This window comes from Dreissena polymorpha, chromosome 6 (genome assembly GCF_020536995.1).
Source record: "Dreissena polymorpha isolate Duluth1 chromosome 6, UMN_Dpol_1.0, whole genome shotgun sequence".
NCBI classification, from domain to species: domain Eukaryota; kingdom Metazoa; phylum Mollusca; class Bivalvia; order Myida; family Dreissenidae; genus Dreissena; species Dreissena polymorpha.
In genome coordinates, this window is record NC_068360.1 from 55,505,828 (window position 1) to 55,526,297 (window position 20,470).

Genomic DNA, 20,470 nt, shown 5'->3' on the forward strand with positions numbered 1-20,470 from the left:
CCATTTTCATGCAATTCAGTAGACGAGGTGGCATGCTTTTCAAGTTTGACATACTTAAATACAATTTAGATTTATGTCAGATGTTCATTTTAAAATGTGTTAATGTAGAATTCACAATTCACAATTTTGAGATCAGTAGATTGTTTCTCCACTGTGAGATGTAAACAGACATAATTGAACAGCAATACAGATTAGTGATACAATACAAGCTGCATTAATAGAATGGGGTGTAATGTTTTTCAGAATAAAAAAAGTGGATTACAATAGCAATACTGATAAAATGTACAGAAATAAACATTTTTAGAGTCAAGTTGTCTATGGTTTGATTTGTCTTGTGTGTGTATTTGATGGTTTTAAAATGGATTTAAAAAATATAGAACACATTTTTTTTATTAACTCTGAAATGACCTGTCAAATTGCAAACCTAACACCAACCTGTTGTATCGGGCACATAAAAAATGAAATTGTTATTACAATTCAAACATTGTTATCAAATGCTCCAGCTTTGTCTAATTTTGAAATGTCTTCATTCAGGCAAAATGAACAACAATTTTCATTTGCAATTCCTGGAGATTTTGAAAATCCAAATGGTTTTAACAACAATTCCCTGAGGCATGTTTCCTCATTATTGCAATACTGCACTGTGTCTTCTTGAATTCCAGGAATATTTTTGGCAATGTTTTTTTTGTTGTAATGAAGAATTGCAGAACTGTTTGTCCCCTTCGACCTGCTCTCCCTATCTCATGGAGGTACTGGGACAAGTTACGCGGTGGTCTTGCATAAATGATCCTCTTCACACTTGGGGTATCAAACCCCATGCCAGCAACTGATGATGTTAAAATCAGTCTTATTCGGGGATTTTCCATTTGTAGCTTCTCAACTGTTGTTTTAAGAACAACTTTGTCTTGTCTGGAAAACAACACTGCATAGCAAGACGTTGTAATATCACCATCTCCAAAAAAATGCTTAAGATATGCTGCTGCCTGGCTTATATAGTACAAAGGCATGAAAAGGTGTGTAACAGGATAACTGTAGGGGTTTTTCTTAAGGTCATCACATTCTGTTTTTAAAATTGATTCATAAATTTCACTAGTGTCACCAGATTTCGACTTTTGAAGTTTTTTCAGAAATATATTCGTACGGTCATGGCTTTCTTGGACTGTCACGGGGTTGTTGAGATCCAATATGTTTGGTAGCTCCTTCATCAGACTGGTTGGTAATGTCCCACTTAATGCCATAAATGGGACATCATTAAACACCGCAGGAAGAGTCTTCAGTTTTTGAAAGGCTTTCCTGAATTCCTCTTCCCTAATAATGAAAAAAGATTTTAACAACAAAAGTCGCAATATTATAACTATACTACAGTTATCTTTTACATTTTTAGAACCATCAATATCAGGATTTATTGAAATAGAAAATAAATTATTTATATTGCATAGAAAAACCACAGCTAGTCTTTAATCTAGGCGACCAGGTCACAGGCACATGACAGAAAAAATTGGAAATCATTTCTGATGTTGTAGCTGAGGAAGATCAACATCGCTATTATCAACACTTGTGCCAGTACATGTAGCATTTATTTTATTCCATCATTATTTTTCAACTTTTTATAACAAGCACTTAAGAATAACAGTCTAGGGTGCTTTGAAGATTATAAGGAGAAAATATGATGAACATAATTTTATATACATGTATTAAGTGAAGATAAGGCAAAGACTAAAACAAACCTAAACGCATCAGTGAAGTTTTTATTTTTAATGGCAATCTTGAAATTTTAGTAGTCTACTTCTTCTGTGATCATTAACTTGTACAAGCACTCACAGCTCAAGCACAAAACATTTTACATGAAGTTGACTGAATCCATATAAAATGGTGTACATATATAATTAAACATGTATACCTACATCACAACGGTTAATATTAAGCTATTGAAATTGTCTTTGTGCATAAATAATGAAATGGAAAAAAATACCAATAAGTATCATTCTTGGAAGAAATGATCAATACATTAATGATCAAAATATACTTATGTAAAACAAATGCCCTGCAAAAGAATTTTATCCTCCAAATAACACATGTGTAAATTATGGCCTTTGCTGGGAGTTGAACCCAGATTTATTCCCACAGAGCAGGGGAAGTGTTCTTACATTGAACTACAAAGGCTAATAAATTGTATATAAAATTAAGAGGATATATGTCTTGACTGTTCTATGGGGCCCATATTCCCTTCTTCATTTACTGCTGTTTTTGATTTTGTATGTGAATACATGTGAAATCCTGTATAAACAGTATTTTTGTGTGAGTTCTTGTTTACGCCTCATAAGATTTAGTTTATAGAGTAAATGTTTGTTAAAATTTATGAAATAATTTATATATTGATAAGTATGAGTACTCCTCTTTAATATAATTACAGTCAATATGTATTTCCTGATGTAAATTATTTATTGATACATGTACTCATTGTGCGAAATTCGCACTTGCTTGAAGGGTTTTGGCTAGTGAAAATCCTTCCGAGGTAGTGGGAATTAAAAAATGTATATAGTCGGGCTAGTAAGAAATTTAACTTTTCTATACATGTGTACAAGAATTTGGAAAATTACTTTAAAATTTGAATTTCGCACACTGTTTGTACTACTTATGTTATTATTATTTTAAACGTTTTGTAACCTCGCTTAATCATAATTTCAAGTGCTTGTTAAAATAATGTATATATGTCTAGTAATGTTATTATCATATTGCATGTATAAAAATCTGTCCACATGGGCAATTGGCCTTCTAAAAATGCTGTTAATAAAATCTTGAATCTTACTTAGTTACTTACCATTCTTTTACAATGTGACATTCATCTTTCACTACCCCTTTTACATGATCAATGAATTGTCTTTTGCTCAGCCAGTCTTTTCCACTGACTGTGTTAAGTAGTACTTCAGGATGAGCAAACACAATTGCGAATTCCCCTTCTGCAATATTCTGGATCATATCTTTCTCCATAAGCTGTAAATAAATATACCAATAGTTGCTAACTTACAGGTTATATGATGTGAATAATAACTCTTCTTTCACTCTTGGTCAAGTCCGAGTGGAAGTATTATGGTACTACGTTTACTGGTATAATTATCGATTATTATAAATATATTATATTTCTTAAATAATAATAATATGGTATATATACTTACGATAAATACAATTACAATGGCATTATATCAGTACAGCAAAGCATATACATGTTATATGAATATCTATCATTTATTCTAAAATATCATTTATTCTAGCGAGATTAAAAATAAATTTGAAATACGTCATACAATGAATTAAGGCTAGTAAGTGGTACATGTACTTATTAACAATTATTGCTGCATCTACTAAAAAGTGTTAAATTCCCCCACATAAAATTTATGTAATATGAATGTTATGATCATTGTAAAAAAACACACTTATCTGGTTATCATACCGGTAAAAACAACGCTGGTCCATTATATCAACTAATGATATCTTGATTTAACTTCTAACTGTTGATACTATGTGTGATTTTGAAAGTACTATGAATGGGTCAGATTTATTTGTACCAAAAGAGCAGTGTTTTTTTTTAAAAGGTTACTTTTCCGGGATACATACATTCCACACATAAAGAGATGTTTAAATGCCACAAACAATAATGTACATATATATTTTGTTTTGTTGAAAAAATGGGTATAAAATAGTCACAAAAAGGCATGCACAGTCTCCTGGTAAGAGGTCTTCATAATATTTCTAATAGTAATAATGATAATGCATGGTAGCTATAGGTGCAATACTAAAAGCTGTGAAATTTTTACGTTACCTCTACTTCTCCATCACATTCATGGTAAGAAAGCCTACAGGCCTTTACATCATACTTTTTTAGAGTTTCAATCTGCTCATTTTGAATGATTGTTAATGGAGAGATGACTAATATCGTCGCTTGCGGTTCATCTTTTTTCACAATTGACAACAACTTTGGAATTATCTGATACACCAAACTCTTTCCATAACCTACAGGAAGGTTAGCAATAATGTCTCTCCCTGCTAAAAAATGTTCCAAACATTAATCTGTTTCGCTTTAGGCTGAAAAGGCGGACAAAATTCAATAAAAGCTCTCGTTATTTCAGAAGTGAACGCCATGTTTACCAATTCGAAAAAATGTCCCGTCGTTAATTTTACTTGTTTAATTTAGGTAATATATGTTTTATTATGAACCTAAACTAATGCAATATGTTGAAAATCTAAAAGAGAATGATACTACTTTTCATAATATAACACTTATAAAAAAATAATAACGTCCTACCGAATCTGGTAGGATTTTCTTGTGATGGCAGAGGTTGTATGTGAGAGCAAGGAACGACAACTCTGCATGGAGATTGATGCAATTTACCACTCTGGATCCAACCGGCTTTTTATTGCATAAAGGAGCCTCTGGTATAACGTGGGCGCCATTTTGTTTACGGACTACTTTTGCAATTCAAAATGAAAATGGCCGATAAATTGTCGGCACCCATGTCTGAGTGCGATCTGTGTTTTAAACCGGATAGGGACATGTTTTCTTTCACATTTAGCAAGCATGTAGATTGCGACATTGTAAGGAATGTAGTGAGCATAAACTTTCCTGCGGGAAATTCTATCAAACGCTGTTGTAGATGTTGTTGGCGAAAGTTACATCAATTCGCTTCAGTCAGGAGGTATGTTTACGCAATTATAAAGTTATGATAGTATTATAACTGTTAGTTCTGATCAATCTCAAGACTCGTGTAATAAATTCTGCTCGTTTTACTACAGTATTAACGTATGATTATGACAAAATACTGACTTTCATAATTTGTCAGTCCAAACAAATTTATGTCAGTGTTAACACGTAAAAACAAACAAATTTCCATATACTACAATAATAAACTGTCTTTAATTATTTAACCCATTTATGCCTAGCATCTTGAAAAAAGGCCTTGGCAAACAGCGTAGACCCTGATGAGACGCCCCATGATGCGGCGTCTCATCAGGGTCTGCGCTGTTTGCTTAATGGAATTTCTGTAAGAAATATTCTAAATATAGAAATAAATATACTAGACATCCCTACTTTTGGAAATACATTGATCCAATTTAGAAGGATGGGAGAGTCAACTGGGCATAAATGGGTTAAGTATAATGTATTATGTTCTTTAATCTTGCTGATGTATCTGTACATGACTTATAAAGAAATATTTTGAACAACATATAAATTTGCATAGATTTTCTTGTTGATAAGTCAGACTGACAGTTTTACATCTTTTGTCAGTCCTTCACAAAATAAATGTCAGTCAGAAATGAAGGACTAACAGTTTTCGCAAACTGCACAGCACATGTCAAGTTTTTCCATACCTTTCACTTCAATTAGACTTAAAGTAATATCACCGAGTTACTGAACTATACATGATTCATGATATTGTTTTTGGAAATATGTTCAAGTATAAAAATTGTAACATATTGAACAGTTTTTTTGTTCGCATAAAAATAGAAAGAAAAATCACATGTAAAATATTAGCAATGTACTTATTTAAACTGTAAATTTCAAATTGTAGGAACAAGTTCATGCTATATAGTTTATAATGTATATTACTAGTCTATGTATACAAAAAATAATATGGCTGTTAAACACAAGGACCCAGGGCTTTTTTTCCTTCTGTGCGAGTGGCCCTGGAAGGACAATTCACAATTTTGATAGGGACAATTCACAAACCTAACAGGGCCGTGAAGTTTTACAACATTGGCCGTTTTTCACAATTTTAACAATTTCACGGCTCGGGTTTTCACAATTTTAAGAAGTTCGCGACTCAATTTTTTACAATTTCGAAAAGCTCACAACTCATTTTTTCACAATTTTGGAAAGTTCACGACTCATTATTTCACAAAGTGAGGGTGCCAGGGCCGCTTCACAAAGTCAGGGAAAAAAGCCCTGGGACCCATATGCAAGCTTTAATAAAATTAAGTAGAATACCTTCAGAAATTATTCCGTGTCAGTGGTCAGTGGTTCGAGCCGGCTGCTGAGGGTAACAATGGTTACCTGTTTTTGTTTTTTTAATTTTAATATTGATTTTTTACTGGAAAATTTTATATCCAATGTTAACATTTATCAATATAAATCATTTATAATAGTGACAAACTTCAAAACATGCGAAAATCTGTGAAAAGGCCCGTTTAAATACATTTAAATGATTAAATCAAATAAAATGGAAAAGTAAGAAATATCATGAAACATTGACATTACACCACCTGCTTTACCAAACTATAATATACCAGGTATATGCCTTCCACCATATGGTATAAAATATAAACAACATAAATTTAACGACAATTTCACATTACTTCATTTTTAGAACAGTTACAAGAAGACATGAAGTGACTGTGACTGGAAATCAAAAGCGAATTAAAACCCCAGACAAAAGTAGCACAGTAACACCAAAGTCTAAAAGGATGAAGTCAGTATCTGCTATGAGATTGAGTGCATTACCACACGATCAAAAACAAATTGGAAAGACACCACAAAAAAGACCTACTGTGGTAGAGGGACTTATGAATAGCCTTGAAAAAATGAAGCCTTCTCCACAACGAAGAACAGCAGTCATTGAGAGGCTGATGAGTAGTATTGAAAAATTAAAATTAGGTAGGTAAGGTGTGTTTCCCCTATAACTCTAAATATGTTCTTCAACGTCATAAGCCGTGAGCATAGATTTTTGGTATGAAACATCTTCTGATTGACTTCTATTAATGTTTTACAAATAATACACCTGGAGTCAAAATTGGCACCACCCTTAGGGCAAATATCTGTTCCTTATATGTACCTGTATATAGTGAAAACTTTAACATCTACTCTTAAACCACAAGACTCAGAGCATAGAGCATGATACATCATCTAGTACATATCTACCAAGATTGCTTCAATTATATCCCTGATGTTTGAATTAAAATTTCCCACACCCACATCCCAGGTTCAAATGTGTCCTAATACATGTATGTTGTTAGTGAAAAAAACTATGAAATGGCAAGGAATAGAGTTCCAGTCTGTAGAAAGAAATATATGTCAGGTGAGTGATATAGGGCCATCATGGCACTCTTGGTTTAAGTAAATGTATTTGTTTATTTTTATATTTACAAGACATTTTTGGGACATTTAAAATTTGAGGAAACTTTCCTTTTTTTAAAAGACACATGAACCATATGGAATATCCTACACCCATTGTCTAGGGAATGAGAATATGACCTGGCATGAAGTTTAATTTTGTCTAAAAATGTAATATACTGTTTTAATAGATCTCATACAAAAATTTCTGTTTTTTTAACAAACCCTTTTCATATAGATTCATTGTTGCAAAAAAATCCTGGTTCCAAACCAGAGGAAGAAGGGAGACCTAAGGAAAGTTATGTTATAATAATACATTTAACATATACATTTATAAGTAACTTCTCTGTTAGGTTTGTGAATAATTTTATTTGGATATAATGGCTTTTTATTTCATTCACAAGTAAAACTTTAATTATTATTATTATACCAATTTTATTTTATAGTCCCTAACAAATCTGAAAGTGAAATTGAGGTTGGAAAAAAACACGGTCCAAAAAAACAATTACTTTTTGGACTTGCTGATCATAGTTACTCAGGTATACAATTGTTGCAAATTGTTTCCCACTTGCAAAATTGTTTCCCATTTGCATTGTCCTTGTTCATAATCCTTTATTGAAATATGTATAATTATGTTCATTGTTTTTTTTATTGTTTGATGTTTAATCCCTGTTATCTGATACTGATGCCAGAAAAATTATCAGTAAAGGTTCCCTCTATATCATTATGTGTGTCAAATATAAAGTTAGCGCCAAACATGTACATTGATTTAATACAATTTTGATAAATATGCAAGGGCTTGGTATTTTTTTGGTCAATTTTAGGGGACAAAGAATTCACATCAACATCAGGCAATATCATTTTTTCTTTTAACGAATTTTATTGTACACAAGTTCAATGTTAAAGTGGATATTTTTGTTGATTGAAGATACACAATTTCTTTCAATCAATAACATTATGGGCAGAAAATGATTCGAATATTGTGTACTGATTTTCTGGAATCAGGCATCACTGCTTCAGTAGTATAGAAATGATTAAGTTCTTGAAGATATACACACCCAGTGTGGTACATGTACAGCAAGTCTGTAAAATGTTCATTTTATTAGAATTTTCTAATGAGTTTCAAATACTATTTATTTCCAGAACTTTGTAACTGGAAACCAAAGAAATGTCTTGCATTGGAATTCATAGGATACTTTATTGATGAACAGAGGTTAGAATTGTTGATTTCTTTTGAGTGTCATTTTTGTGAAACATAGTGATTGCAACTTAAGTTTCATAAACATGATACTTTTGAGATTCTTCACTCAACACGTTCCTTTGAAGTTCTTAAGAGGTAAGTGCATGCTTGTTAATTTTCAACAGAATTGCTATTATTCATTTTATGCATGTAATTAAAAGTTCCAACTGTTTCTAGTGTTGATTAGTAATTAGTAATTGTTACATGTATCAGCACCTTTTACTGTTAAAGTTTACATCATTTCCCAAATCAACAACTTGTGCAGTTCCAGGGTTTTAACACCTTTTTGAGAAATATGACCCATTCTCATGTACTTGGAAAATTCCTATCCATACATTTGTTGGCCCACCCCCTCCCCCACCAAGGTCCATACTTGTATCTCTAGCTTCTTTTTTATGCCCTCGTCCGTCAGTCTGTCAGTCTGTGCGTCTATATGAAAACTTTAACATTGCCCATAACTTTTGCAATATTGATGATAGCAAGTTGATATTTGTCATGCATGTGTATCTCATGGAGCTACACATTTTGAGTGATGAAAGGTCAAGGTCATTCTTCAAGGTCGAAGGTCAAATATATGGCTTTAAAGCAGCACAGTTGGGGACATTGTGTTTCTGACAAACACATTTCTTTTTTTTCTTTTGTGTTTTTTTAGCTAATTTATTTTTTGAAAAAAAAGAGCTTTGTCATCATCTGAGCGTTGGCGTTTGTGTCTGGTTATGTTTTGTGTTTAGGTCCTGTTTTCTCATAAAGTATCAAAGCTATTGCATTCAAACATGGCGCGCTTGCTTACTATCACTTTACTTCTAAAGTATCAAGGCTATTGCTTTCAAACTTGAAATACTTTCTTATTATCATGAGGGTACTGTACATGGCAAGTTGAATTTGACATTGACCATTGAATGAAATTGACTCTCAAGATCAAATAATTAAATTGTGCTAAAATTGCAATGACTTCTTTATTTATGATCAGATTTGATTCATACTTTAACAAAACAACACTTACCTGACATACCACAATGGACTCCACCCAAACAATCCCCCAAGCTCCACCTCAGAATCCCCGCTCTCCCCCCCTCCCCCCCAATTTTTTATATTTATTTTCCATTTATTTCTTATTTTTTAAAGATCATCTAATAAATGACCACACCCACACTAAGCCCCCCTCTCAATCACTCCCTCCAACCCCCCTCCAAAAAATAAAAAATAAACATTTTTATTTTGAAATTATGTTTAAAAAAATTATTTGTATTATTTTATTTTTGAAAGACTGTCCAACCATCCATCCCAAGAATCCCCCCCTCCCCCCAAAAGAAAGGTAAAATATTTTTTTATCTTTTTTTTCTTTTTTGAAAGATAATAAAATAAAAGACCCTACCCCTCACTACACCCCTCTCTATCCCCACCCCTCACCCCTTTTTGATTGAAGTATTGAGATTGATCCCTTCACCTTAAAAATTAAAATTCTAAAGATGAGCGGTCTGCACCCATAGGCGGTGCTCTTGTTTTTCTTTTGTCAGTTCTTCTGGTGCGACCATTTTTTCTTCTCTTCATTGGCGAATAGTTGATGAAGAGCAGTTTACAAAGATCCATAACTCTACTAGCTCATTTTTATTTCCCTTTAACTTTCTTAATTTGTTCATGTTTTTTTTGCCCTTGAGAGATTTCTGCTTTATACAATATAATATATCATACAATTTTTCCCCTACCAAGACAAGATGCAAATTTTGTCATATTGTGCCCTTTTGTTGAGTTCACAACAGTGTGTTTTTTTTCACCTCTGGTGGGGAATTTCAATACAAATGGGGATTTTTTATAGGCACGTTTACAAGTTTAATTTCTACTTTGTTATACAACATACAATTTAATTTGCTAGCAATGATAAAATACATAATGCTCAAACTTAGTTTGATGAATACAGACAGGCAAAAATGCCTCTTAACTTTTTATGCCCCCGGTAGGGTGGAATATAGCACTTGAACTGTCTGTCAGTCAGTCTGTCCGTCTGTCCGAAAACTTTAATATTGGCCTTAACTTTTGCAATATTGAAGATAGCAACTTGATATTTGGCATGCATGTGTATCTCATGAAGATGCACATTTTGAGTGGTGAAAGGTCAAGGTCAAAAAACAAAATCCAAGGGAAGTAACAAGCTTTTAAGGGAGATCATTTCTATTTTATATAATTTGGCAGGTACAGATCATTTTCACAAAGTAAGTAATATTTTTTTAAAGGATATAATCAGAAACAAATTTTAAGGTCAAGGTCATCCTTCAAGGTCAAAAGTCAAACAATGCAATCCAACGGAAGTAATAAGCTATAAAAGGGAGAAAATTTCTAAACCTGCCAAATGATGTATTGAAATTTTATTTCAAAGCGGCGCAATAGGGGGCATTGTGTTTCTGACAAACACATCTCTTGTTTTTTCCTAATAAAGCTTAAATTGAGATGGGAATTTTTAAGTCATTATAGGAGAAAAACATAAACCTTTGAGCAGGGGTATAGTGCTGAATTTCTAGGGACCAAACAAGCCCAACAAAATCAATGAAAGCTATAGATTTTTGCGTGTCAAAGTACAATGTACTCGGCAACCACTTTCATGGATGTGTAACCCTTTGCATGCTGGGAAATTTGTCGTCTGCAAAAATGTCGCCTGCTGAATGTCTAAAATTAGCATTTTCTTCGATTTTTTTCAAAGAATACTATCAAAATAGCAAACAGTTTGGATCCAGATGAGACGCCACGTTCTGTGGCGTCTCATCTGGATCCAAACTGTTTGCAAAGGCCTTAAAAATTCGGTTCCCGCACTGTAAGGGTTAATAGAAGAGTCACATACATTACTGTCATGTAGTTTCATTGCAATCATTTCTTGCTAAGTTATTTCCTTTTAAAGATTTCTACATTACCAGTATTCACACAGGCTTTCATATTGAAATAAAAATATGGTAATATCATATTTGCACATTGAATAAATCTAATACCTATAATGTTCAATTTTAAAGCTTAGTTTGAATTATTTTGAAATTCGTGTTTTGTTTTATTTCTATGATAGCTAAAACTTGTGGAAGTCAGGGAGAAAAGGTGACTACATCAAGATCAGATGTCCCTGATGATGCTAAAGAGAAGATTATTCTGGAACTTGATGCAGCAATTTCCCAGATGGTAGGAAAAAACATAAGTGTGCTCAGTCAAAAGGATCCGAACATTTTATCAGTAGAAACTATCTTTGACCAGGCTTATCGTGAACTTGAATTGAACATTCCTTTCTTGTTCAACCTGCTAAGTGCTTTACTTGGTGACAGTGGCAACAAGAAAGCCTCAGTTGTGATGATATATAGCATGATTCTTCACAGTCGAAACAACAAAATATCTGCAGTACAACGACTGATGACAATCCTTGCTGTAAGATGTCATGCGGACAACAAGGTAACACAAACTTAAAAGTAAAATATCAATCCATATTCAGAACTTTATACAAATGAAGTACAAAACAAGCTATGGCATTGATACATTGCATTTGTTTGTGACTGATTATTATCCCCCGCCATAGGCGGAGGGATATTGTTTTGGCATTGTCCGTCCGTCCGGAGCCATATCTTGGAAGTGCTTTGGCGGATTTAATTGAAACTTGGTATGATTGTATATATGAATAAGATGATGATGCACGCCAAATGTCATTGTACACCATCTGTTAATAACGGAGTTATGGCCCTTTGTATCTTGAAAAAATGCTTTTTTGAGTGCCAAATATAACACTTTTGTGTCCAGAAGCAAATTGGCGGGGGATATCAATTCAATGAATTTGCTTGTGTTAAATAAGGTTTTAAAGTGAGTTAAAAAAAAGCCCAATAGGTATATAAATCAACTGCATATATTGTTTTGAACATGAAAATTTTCATTTCACCATGTCTTTTATGATTTTAAATACATATTGAAGAATCACAAAGGCAAATTAGTTTACAAGGCACATCACTCATGATTATTCACAGTGGCTTATATGTGCTGTCGGTAGGTCCCCAGTGAAACGTTTTACAAAAATCACATTTTATGTTAGTTTCTTTTTATGCCCCCAGTAGGGTGGCATATGGCAGTTGAACTGTCCGTCTGTTAGTATGTGCGTCTGTCCGAAAACTTAAACATTGGCCATAACTTTTGCAATATTGAATATAGCAACTTGATATTAGGCATGCATGTTTATCTCATGGAGCTGCACATTTTGAGTGATGAAAGGTCAAGGTCATCCTTCATGGTCAAAGGTCAAATATATGGCTTCAAAGCAGCGCAGAAGGGGGCATTGTGTTTCTGACAAACACATCTCTTGTTTATAAACATTTTTAATATGTTTATAATATTGCTCATCGCTTTTTCAGCTTCTGAGCAGACTAAACAAAATGCATATTACAACATCTGCTCAAAGCAAAGCAAATATTATTGCTGAATGCTCTGAACAATGTGAGCAAAGTGTGATCAAGGCGATACATGATGGCAAAGATGGAAAGTTCAATGGAGACAATGTGGACATTTTTGTTCAAACCAATGACATTCGCATGGAGAACAAGTCCAAGGATTACCACTTCTTTGCTAGTGATTTTACCCCATACAGAATAACGGATAGTGATTTCCAAGAAACTGAATATCTTGTGAATTACATGAAGGAGAAACGAAATATTGTCATAAACATTGAACGATTTAAACCTGATGTAGACATGTTTAAACACAACATCAAAATCTTGATTGCCCGGCAACTAATTGAACACCCTGATTTCAAATGGATGGAAATAGCTGTACCAAAGCACATACAGTTTCCTCTTCAGGTTCTGGGCCAAAATGCATTAATGTTTTATTTTTTTTGTGCTAAAACATAAATGTACATTGCAATACATAAATACAAGTGAAGTTAAAGGCAATCTAAAATGTATGTGTTAGCATTTTTTGTCTCACAAATAACTATAATAATTATATTCTTCCACATGTTTGTTTTTTTGGTGTCATATATTTAAAGATATCTGATGTTTTACTCTGTTCACAATGCCAAAATCTTTTAAACATGACTAAGTTGTAAAAAAGTAAATTTTATTAAAGTTATTGGAAAGGTTTGAAAACATTTTCTTTGTAGATTGACATAGAGGTAAACACTAATCTTAGAACATTGTTGTGTCCTTGAATGTGTACATTCCATTGCAACATAATTAAATGACACGTTTTTCCTTTTTTTCCAGGATGTCATGTCTCGAAAAACAACATCATTTGTATTGCCTGTTATGTTGAAGAACGAAATGAAATATGAGGACTGTGTTCAAATTATGGATGGTTACGAAAAATATCTTCAGGAATGGTATTCAAAAGCTGGTAGATATAAGTCTATCAAATTGGTACTGGTAATAACATATGGTAGTGTTGTACATTTAAAAAAGAAATATTTTTAAATACATTTAGTCAGATAATTACTTTAATGAATATTTATCATGCACAAAGTTTTCAGCTATAATATATATATAAATTCCAAGTTTATTATACATGTATCCAGCTTGTTATATGTTAACATAAGAATCACAACGAAAGAGGACAAAAAAGAGGCTATCAATGTTTTTAAGCTATAAAAATTCAACACTAGAAAGCATGTTGAGCATAGTACATAAATATGCATTTGAGATTGTTCAAAGCACACATATGACATTTCAACTGTATATTTTTTACTCGACTTTTCAAAGACAAATGAGAGCTATACTAATCGCACCGGAGTCGGCGTCGCCGTTGGTAAAAGTTTTTTTATAAAGTCAAATAACTTTTACGCTATCAAAGATAATTAAGTTAAACTTGGATTGCTTCTTTATGACAACAAGATAATTGTGTAGGTCAAGGTGAATAACTCTGTCAGCATTATTTTTAGAGTTATGCCCCCCGGATCAGTCAGTCTGTCTGTCTGTCTGTCATTGTATGGGTGTGTCCCAAAACTTTAACCTTGGTTAAACTTTTGCAATAACTTTTGCAATATTGAAGATAGCAACTTGATATTTGACATGCATGTGTATCTCATAGAGCTGCACATTTTGAGTGGTGAAAGGTCAAGGTCATCCTTCAAGGTCAAAGGTATTAAGTTAAATAGTTTGAATACTATCAAAGATAATCAATTCAGACTTGGACTTCTATCTAATGGGGACATAGCACTTGTTTAGGTCAAGCTGGATAACTCTGTCAACATTTTTTTTAAAGTTATGCCCTTTTTTAACTTAGATTTTTCGTTAAATTTCTAAAACTTTAACACTATCAAAGATATTAAACTCATACTTGAAATATTTTTTTATGGCAACATGGCACATATGTAGTTCAAGCTGCATAACTTTATTACCATTATTATTAGAGTTATGCCCATTGTAGGTGATGGCTTGGCTGGGCCATATGTAAGATTCTTAGTTACATTTACAATTAAAACACTCATTTTGTGGTATTAAATTGCAGCTGATGATCTGAACAGTCTCATGGTTCCAGTTGGGGGTGATCAATTGACCCGAGTTAGACTTGATGGGGCAAAGAGTTTGAGAGCAGGTGCACATACAAGGGCAGAACGGTTTGAGAACCTGTGTCCTGTTTTGGTTGAGATGTTTCATATGCAGATGGATTTTCTTGAGGTGAGTATACAGACTGGTCATTTCGCGAACAAATATCCAAAAGAGATGTTGACAGTTCAGTCAAATTTCATTTCAGGCTATCACAAGTTATTTATCACAGTCTCACCTCATGCATATTGTAAAACATATATTAATCACTTTCATAATTATATTCACTAAGTTCTGAAAGATAGTCTGTTGTTTATGGGCACAAACTAGGTGCAAAAGTCCTTTTTACATGAAATGGCACCTCTATATTTGAACATTTATTAACAATGTTAATGATTGTTTATGGGCACAAACTGGATGCAAAAGTACCATTTCTACATGATATGGCACCTCTATATTTGAACATTTATAAACAATGTTAATACTGCATATGGGCACTGGATGCAATAGTACCATTTTTACATGATATAGCACCTCTATCTTTGAACATGTGTAAACACTGGTAATAACTCAACAATTTGACATGTGTAGAAAACCATTATGAAGTTTTTTAAGAAGTCATCTGGCAGAGATGTTGGGACCCTGTCTAATATTAAGATACACATCCAAAGGACAAACGTAAACGGCAATGTTAAAAGTCGTTTTAAGGTATAAATATATAAATAATACCTAAGATATCTTTTTAATAAAACCTAAATTTAATTTCTAACAGTGAATACTTTGTTGAGACAATATAAATTCAATCATTAAGTGGTTTAAATGGAGAGAATCTGACAATTGATTAAGTGATTTTAGCTATATCTTGCTGTATTTTGTACCCTTCTTAGGTCAATATGATTACAGTGTTGTATGCAGAAACTATAAGAACTGCAATCTTCATGTATTACTTAATGATAGGATATTGTAGTGCCTTATATATATATATTAGTTTCAAACAATTTGTTTTGTTAGGCACATGAGGACTTTGTTCTTCTTGTTGGAAAGGCGTACATACAAGAAGCTGCTGTTGAGTACTTTGGTATGCAGGATTTTGAAAGTTCTCCAACTCGCAATATTCCAGATGGGGATATCAGTCGCAGTCACCTTCCTAAAAGGTTGCAGGAATTTAACAAGACAATGGATGGGCTAATGAACCTTTTGTGTGGTCCGTTAAGTTTTGATGAAGTAAGGTCACAAGATTGCTTTGATTTTTTTACTAAAATATATGTTGAAAAACTTATTTAAAATTAAAGACAAATACAAATATTGTGCTTAAAATTGCATTGAATTTTTATGACATTTTATGCCCCTGTGATCTGTATTTAGATGTTGTATGACAATTCACATTTTATACTACTTGAATATCTTTAAATTGGGAATTTAAAACATTTTAATTAATAAAATTAATGTAATTATGTATATTGTAACAAATAACATAGGGAATACAATCTTGTATAGTATATTAATGCCAAATATATAATTGGTCAAATGTTCTCAAGATTTATTATAACATGTTTATTACTCTTAAAAACAGAATGAGTTGGGAATACATATCTTTTTCTTTTATAGGTTGGAAACAATGCTAAAGTGCCTGTTATGATTGGTGGTCACTGTGTTGAATTGCCTGTTCAAAACGGAAACATTGTAGTCAGCGTACAACTACGGGGACAACTATCGAAGATCACGATACCATTAAAAATGGTTCAGAATCATTCACATGTGAACATTGTTGTTGGCGAAACCCCACTGCAATTGTCTTTGGTGAAGGAAGATCAGCTCCAAAATTACATACTTAATTTCCTGCAGTACTATTTTGTGATGCTTAACTTGAAAGACTCTATACGAGAAGGCGACATCTTTCGACTTAGCAACAACCTTAAAATGACAATGCCTTTCTTCTTTAGTCATTCAAATATGTCAAAATACTTTGTTGAATGTATAGACTATATTTTAAAAACAGAAATTGTAATGCCACCAAAATTGGCCATTCAAGCAAGAACTGCTGCTTTTGTGAACCGAAAAGGAAAACCAGGGAAAAATAAAGCAGCCGACATGGAAAAGGAAAACCAAGTGAAGGACATTAAGGATCTCATTCGTGGACTTGGCGCCAACAAAACTGAAAAATCCATTGTTAAAGTAACGGCTGCAGCACCAGTAATAAAAAACATTGTAAGTAATGTTGACAATCAAATCGGTTTTGTAGACAAAACCTCTGCGCATAAGAAACGCAGTAAAATTGATGATATGCGGACTGTTTCTAAAATCTTAAGAAAAGTTAGGCCATTACATAAGGAACATGGTAGAAAAGTTGATAGCAGTATAAATATGCAAGCCAGTGTATGTGTAGAACTTCGGTGTAAGCATTCAGCTTTCATTGAACAAGTAGTGAGCACAGCCCTTCGACTTCAACGGGGGTTTCCGATGCCAGTAGAAAATGAAGAGCTGAATGAGGATTGATCATTTATGATCTGGAATTGGGACTGTAGTTAATAGCAAAGAAGACTTAGTTGACACATTTTTATTGATATTCAATCTAACAGTCAAAAAATGTTGCATAGGACATGTTGCCATTACACGAGTAAATGGTTCTTTAGTGGCGTTATTATGTGTTTTACAAAACTTTATTAAGCAATTAGTATACTTGTGGCGGCACACTTGACAAGTATTGTTGCAAAGAGTACTCTGGGCCGGTATTCTAGAATCTTCTAAGAGAAAAACCAAGAATTTTTAGAGATAGCTGTTTAATGTACATGATTCTGGCATAGTTTTGTGCAACTCTAAATAGTATTCTATGCAGTGAAGTAAATTTTTCATTTTGAGAGCATTAATTGTTGAGTTTGGCACAGTTAAATTGATATAAAATTTCCATTAAGTCAAATTTAGTTTTAGATTTCTCTTAGAAGATTCTAGAATACCAGCGCTGCAGGTAATCACAAAATTTAAGGTACTTATTACATTTATTTATTGCCATCTAAATGTGTTCCTTAGTAAATATTTGTATGCCTCCCTTCAAAGAAGAGGGTTATATTGTTTTGCACATGTCGGTCGTTCCATCCACCAAATGGTTTCCGGATGATAACTCAAGAGCGATAAGGCCTAGGATCATGAAACTTCATAGGTACATTGATCATGATTGGCAGATGACCCCTATTGATTTTCAGGTCACTAGGTCAAAAGTCAAGGTCACGGTGACTCAAAACAGTAAAATGGTTTCTAACGTACCAGGGGTATTCACACAATGGCTGCCACTACAACTGACAGCCCATTGGGGGGGGGGGCATATCTGTTTGACAAACAGCCCTTGTTTATGTTCTGTTGAAACATTGAAATCTAAGTATGATATCAGATACTGGAAATTTTAATCATTAAAGTTTTTAACACAAAGTGATTATCATTTTAACATTATTAGTTTCCTGATTATGTAAATCCTGTATTTAATCTTACACACAAATGCCGATCTATATTTTTGTTAGTAATAATTTCTGTGATAATTGTGAATAAGTAACATGTATATTTACCGTTTGCATTTATTGCTTCATTTGAACAATATAGACAGACATTGAGCTTTTATGGTTATGTGCATTTCAGTCCAAAAAGTTTGGTAATTATAACTTAAAATACAGAAAGAAATCATGTATAAAACTGTTCTACTTTAAGAGATGTTAATTTTTATCATGTATTGAATCATTCTAGAAACACATATATATTAACAATTTTTTATTTACAAGTAAACAAGCAAATCCAGTTGCATAGAGCCGTTTATTGTTATTGTAACGATTTTCAACATACATATATTGTAATAATAGTGTTATTTAAATATGCAATAAATTGAAAAGATATTAAACATAAATATCATGTTTTTACCAGGCATTTAGTGACTACTTGCTATGGATAAAGAAGGACCGATATTGATAGTTGCAAAATTGAATAATAGTGTCAACTTTTGACCTAGATTAGTTGGACTAGTGTAACATATATGTATGCATTAAGGAAGTCATCATAATCAGAACTGATGAGTACCCAACATAAACATTCAGAATACCGGTACACTATAAACACATTGTTATTGACCTAGTTGCTAGAAAACCATTAAAATGGGATTTAGGTGAAAAAATGTGTTTTTTTTCATAGTAATTAAATACTCCAGTAAATATGACATTGTCTTTCGCATTAAAATACATCTTTTCAGACTATTTTCACAAAACTTTACCAGGAAACATCTGGTATTTCTTATTCAATTTCAAGTAAATTGATTTTTGGATTGATCAAATGTGAAAGTTTAAGCAACTGTGTTATGTTTAAGGATAGGTACATAGCATGTACTTAATTAAAATATGTTGCCCAATTCTATCAGGGACCTATACATACCTGTTTGTATAGTCCCTGTTTTTATAATATACTTTAACTTGCATGTATAATGTATGCAATATTGAATAAAAACAAGCAAATAATTTGAACATTGTTGTGATTAAATTCTTTCATGGTTCAGAGTTAAAATGGTTCAAATTGGCATCTCTCAGTCATTTAACCAGCCATACAATTACTACAACAACTATATTGGTTCACTGAAAACAAGACACTGCTTAGCCAAAACGATTTACCAAATGTAAGCGCAAGCATGTGGAATTGTTTTGAATGTATGGGCGCATTTCAACATCCAGCATATGCGACTCTTGAAGGCAGGGCTCTTCAAAAGTTTGACTGTCTCTCTTGCAAAAGCTGTCTCTGGGTGCATATAAATTATGTTGAAATTTCCATCTTTAATTGATTCCATAAGCACTTGTCTTCGTTTTCAGTTCAGTTTCTTCATCTAAATATTCTTCTTATCTGAAATTGATAAATGTATGGATATTAATTTAATTTATTTATTACAAATAGTAAATGTTAAAAATTTAGTTAACAGAAGTCAATAATAATTAGGGCGGATAAAGTGAGTAATCATGCTGCATAAAACGTGTAACTGTTGCAGCACAAAGGTATGAAATATACTTTTAGGTCTTATTTTACAAGAACATCTTTATAAACCTACATCTTAACATTTTTATGAAACTCATTCAACTTATTTAAACCAATTTAAGCTTGAACTGTGACTAATGCTATTAAGAATATGTTTAGAACCAGTGTGCATGGAGTTTTGAGAACACTAAGTTATTCCACATTTTTTTTATTTACTTACTCGTTTTCCAATACATCTTCACAAGAAGTCACATATGCAGCATCGATACTGCTGAAGCATGCAGCAACATCCCTCTCGCAGAGTGAAATTACTTTATCCTGCATTAATGCATTCAGTGGGGAAACAACAAGCACTATCATTGGTCTGTCTGCAGCCAGTTTTGAAGGAGCCATGGTAATATCTGGAATTATAAAACCCAGTTTTAAGGTTTAAATTTAAAGGGGGCAATCAACTGTGTTTCATCTTTTTAAAGTCATTTTATATTGAAAAAAAAATCCCACATCAATATTTGAATAAAAATGATAAAAATTATTGAATAAGGTTAGGCATAGCTGCACCGTTATTAAGTAAAATATATTTGTTCAGAAGAACAGTTCACAAAACTGATATTTTTATTAGCATGGATAAATGTAAAT

The 20,470-nt window shown here is 32.7% G+C and overlaps 2 protein-coding genes and 1 long non-coding RNA gene across 3 annotated transcripts; 1 reads left to right on the forward strand and 2 right to left on the reverse strand.

Annotated features, from left to right (window-relative positions):
- Positions 1–593: 593 nt before the first annotated feature.
- Positions 594–4,592, reverse strand: LOC127835697 (uncharacterized). Its single transcript, XM_052362135.1, has 4 exons — positions 4,511–4,592; positions 3,821–4,011; positions 2,822–2,994; positions 594–1,308 (listed from the first exon to the last, which is right to left on the reverse strand). The coding sequence occupies exons 1-4, from the start codon at positions 4,590–4,592 to the stop codon at positions 594–596; spliced, it is 1,161 nt and encodes a 386-aa protein (XP_052218095.1).
- LOC127835364 (uncharacterized) lies at positions 4,484–19,437 on the forward strand. The gene is made up of 10 exons (XM_052361750.1): positions 4,484–4,694; positions 6,363–6,649; positions 8,249–8,441; positions 11,395–11,768; positions 12,713–13,156; positions 13,562–13,697; positions 14,802–14,971; positions 15,431–15,547; positions 15,851–16,063; positions 16,448–19,437. Exons 3-10 carry the CDS (start codon positions 8,390–8,392, stop codon positions 17,333–17,335), a joined length of 2,394 nt encoding a protein of 797 aa, XP_052217710.1. The 5' UTR covers positions 4,484–4,694; positions 6,363–6,649; positions 8,249–8,389; the 3' UTR covers positions 17,336–19,437.
- LOC127835365 (uncharacterized) lies at positions 18,619–20,235 on the reverse strand. The gene is made up of 2 exons (XR_008028484.1): positions 20,055–20,235; positions 18,619–19,705 (listed from the first exon to the last, which is right to left on the reverse strand). It is a non-coding gene; the product is annotated as an uncharacterized LOC127835365 (long non-coding RNA).
- Between the last annotated feature and the right edge of the window lie 235 nt (positions 20,236–20,470).

Excerpts from the sequence above, each read along its gene's own strand:
- LOC127835364 (XM_052361750.1), top strand. The coding sequence starts at position 8,390 with ATGATACTTTTGAGATTCTTCACTCAACACGTTCCTTTGAAGTTCTTA. Across the intron at positions 8,442-11,394 it reads TCCTTTGAAGTTCTTAAGAG|CTAAAACTTGTGGAAGTCAG; the intron begins GTAAGTGCATGC and ends TTTCTATGATAG. Across the intron at positions 16,064-16,447 it reads GTCCGTTAAGTTTTGATGAA|GTTGGAAACAATGCTAAAGT; the intron begins GTAAGGTCACAA and ends TTTCTTTTATAG.
- LOC127835697 (XM_052362135.1), bottom strand. The coding sequence starts at position 4,592 with ATGTCGCAATCTACATGCTTGCTAAATGTGAAAGAAAACATGTCCCTA. Across the intron at positions 4,012-4,510 it reads CAGATCGCACTCAGACATGG|GTTATGGAAAGAGTTTGGTG; the intron begins GTGCCGACAATT and ends ACCTTCCTGTAG. Across the intron at positions 2,995-3,820 it reads AATGTGATGGAGAAGTAGAG|CTTATGGAGAAAGATATGAT; the intron begins GTAACGTAAAAA and ends ATTTATTTACAG.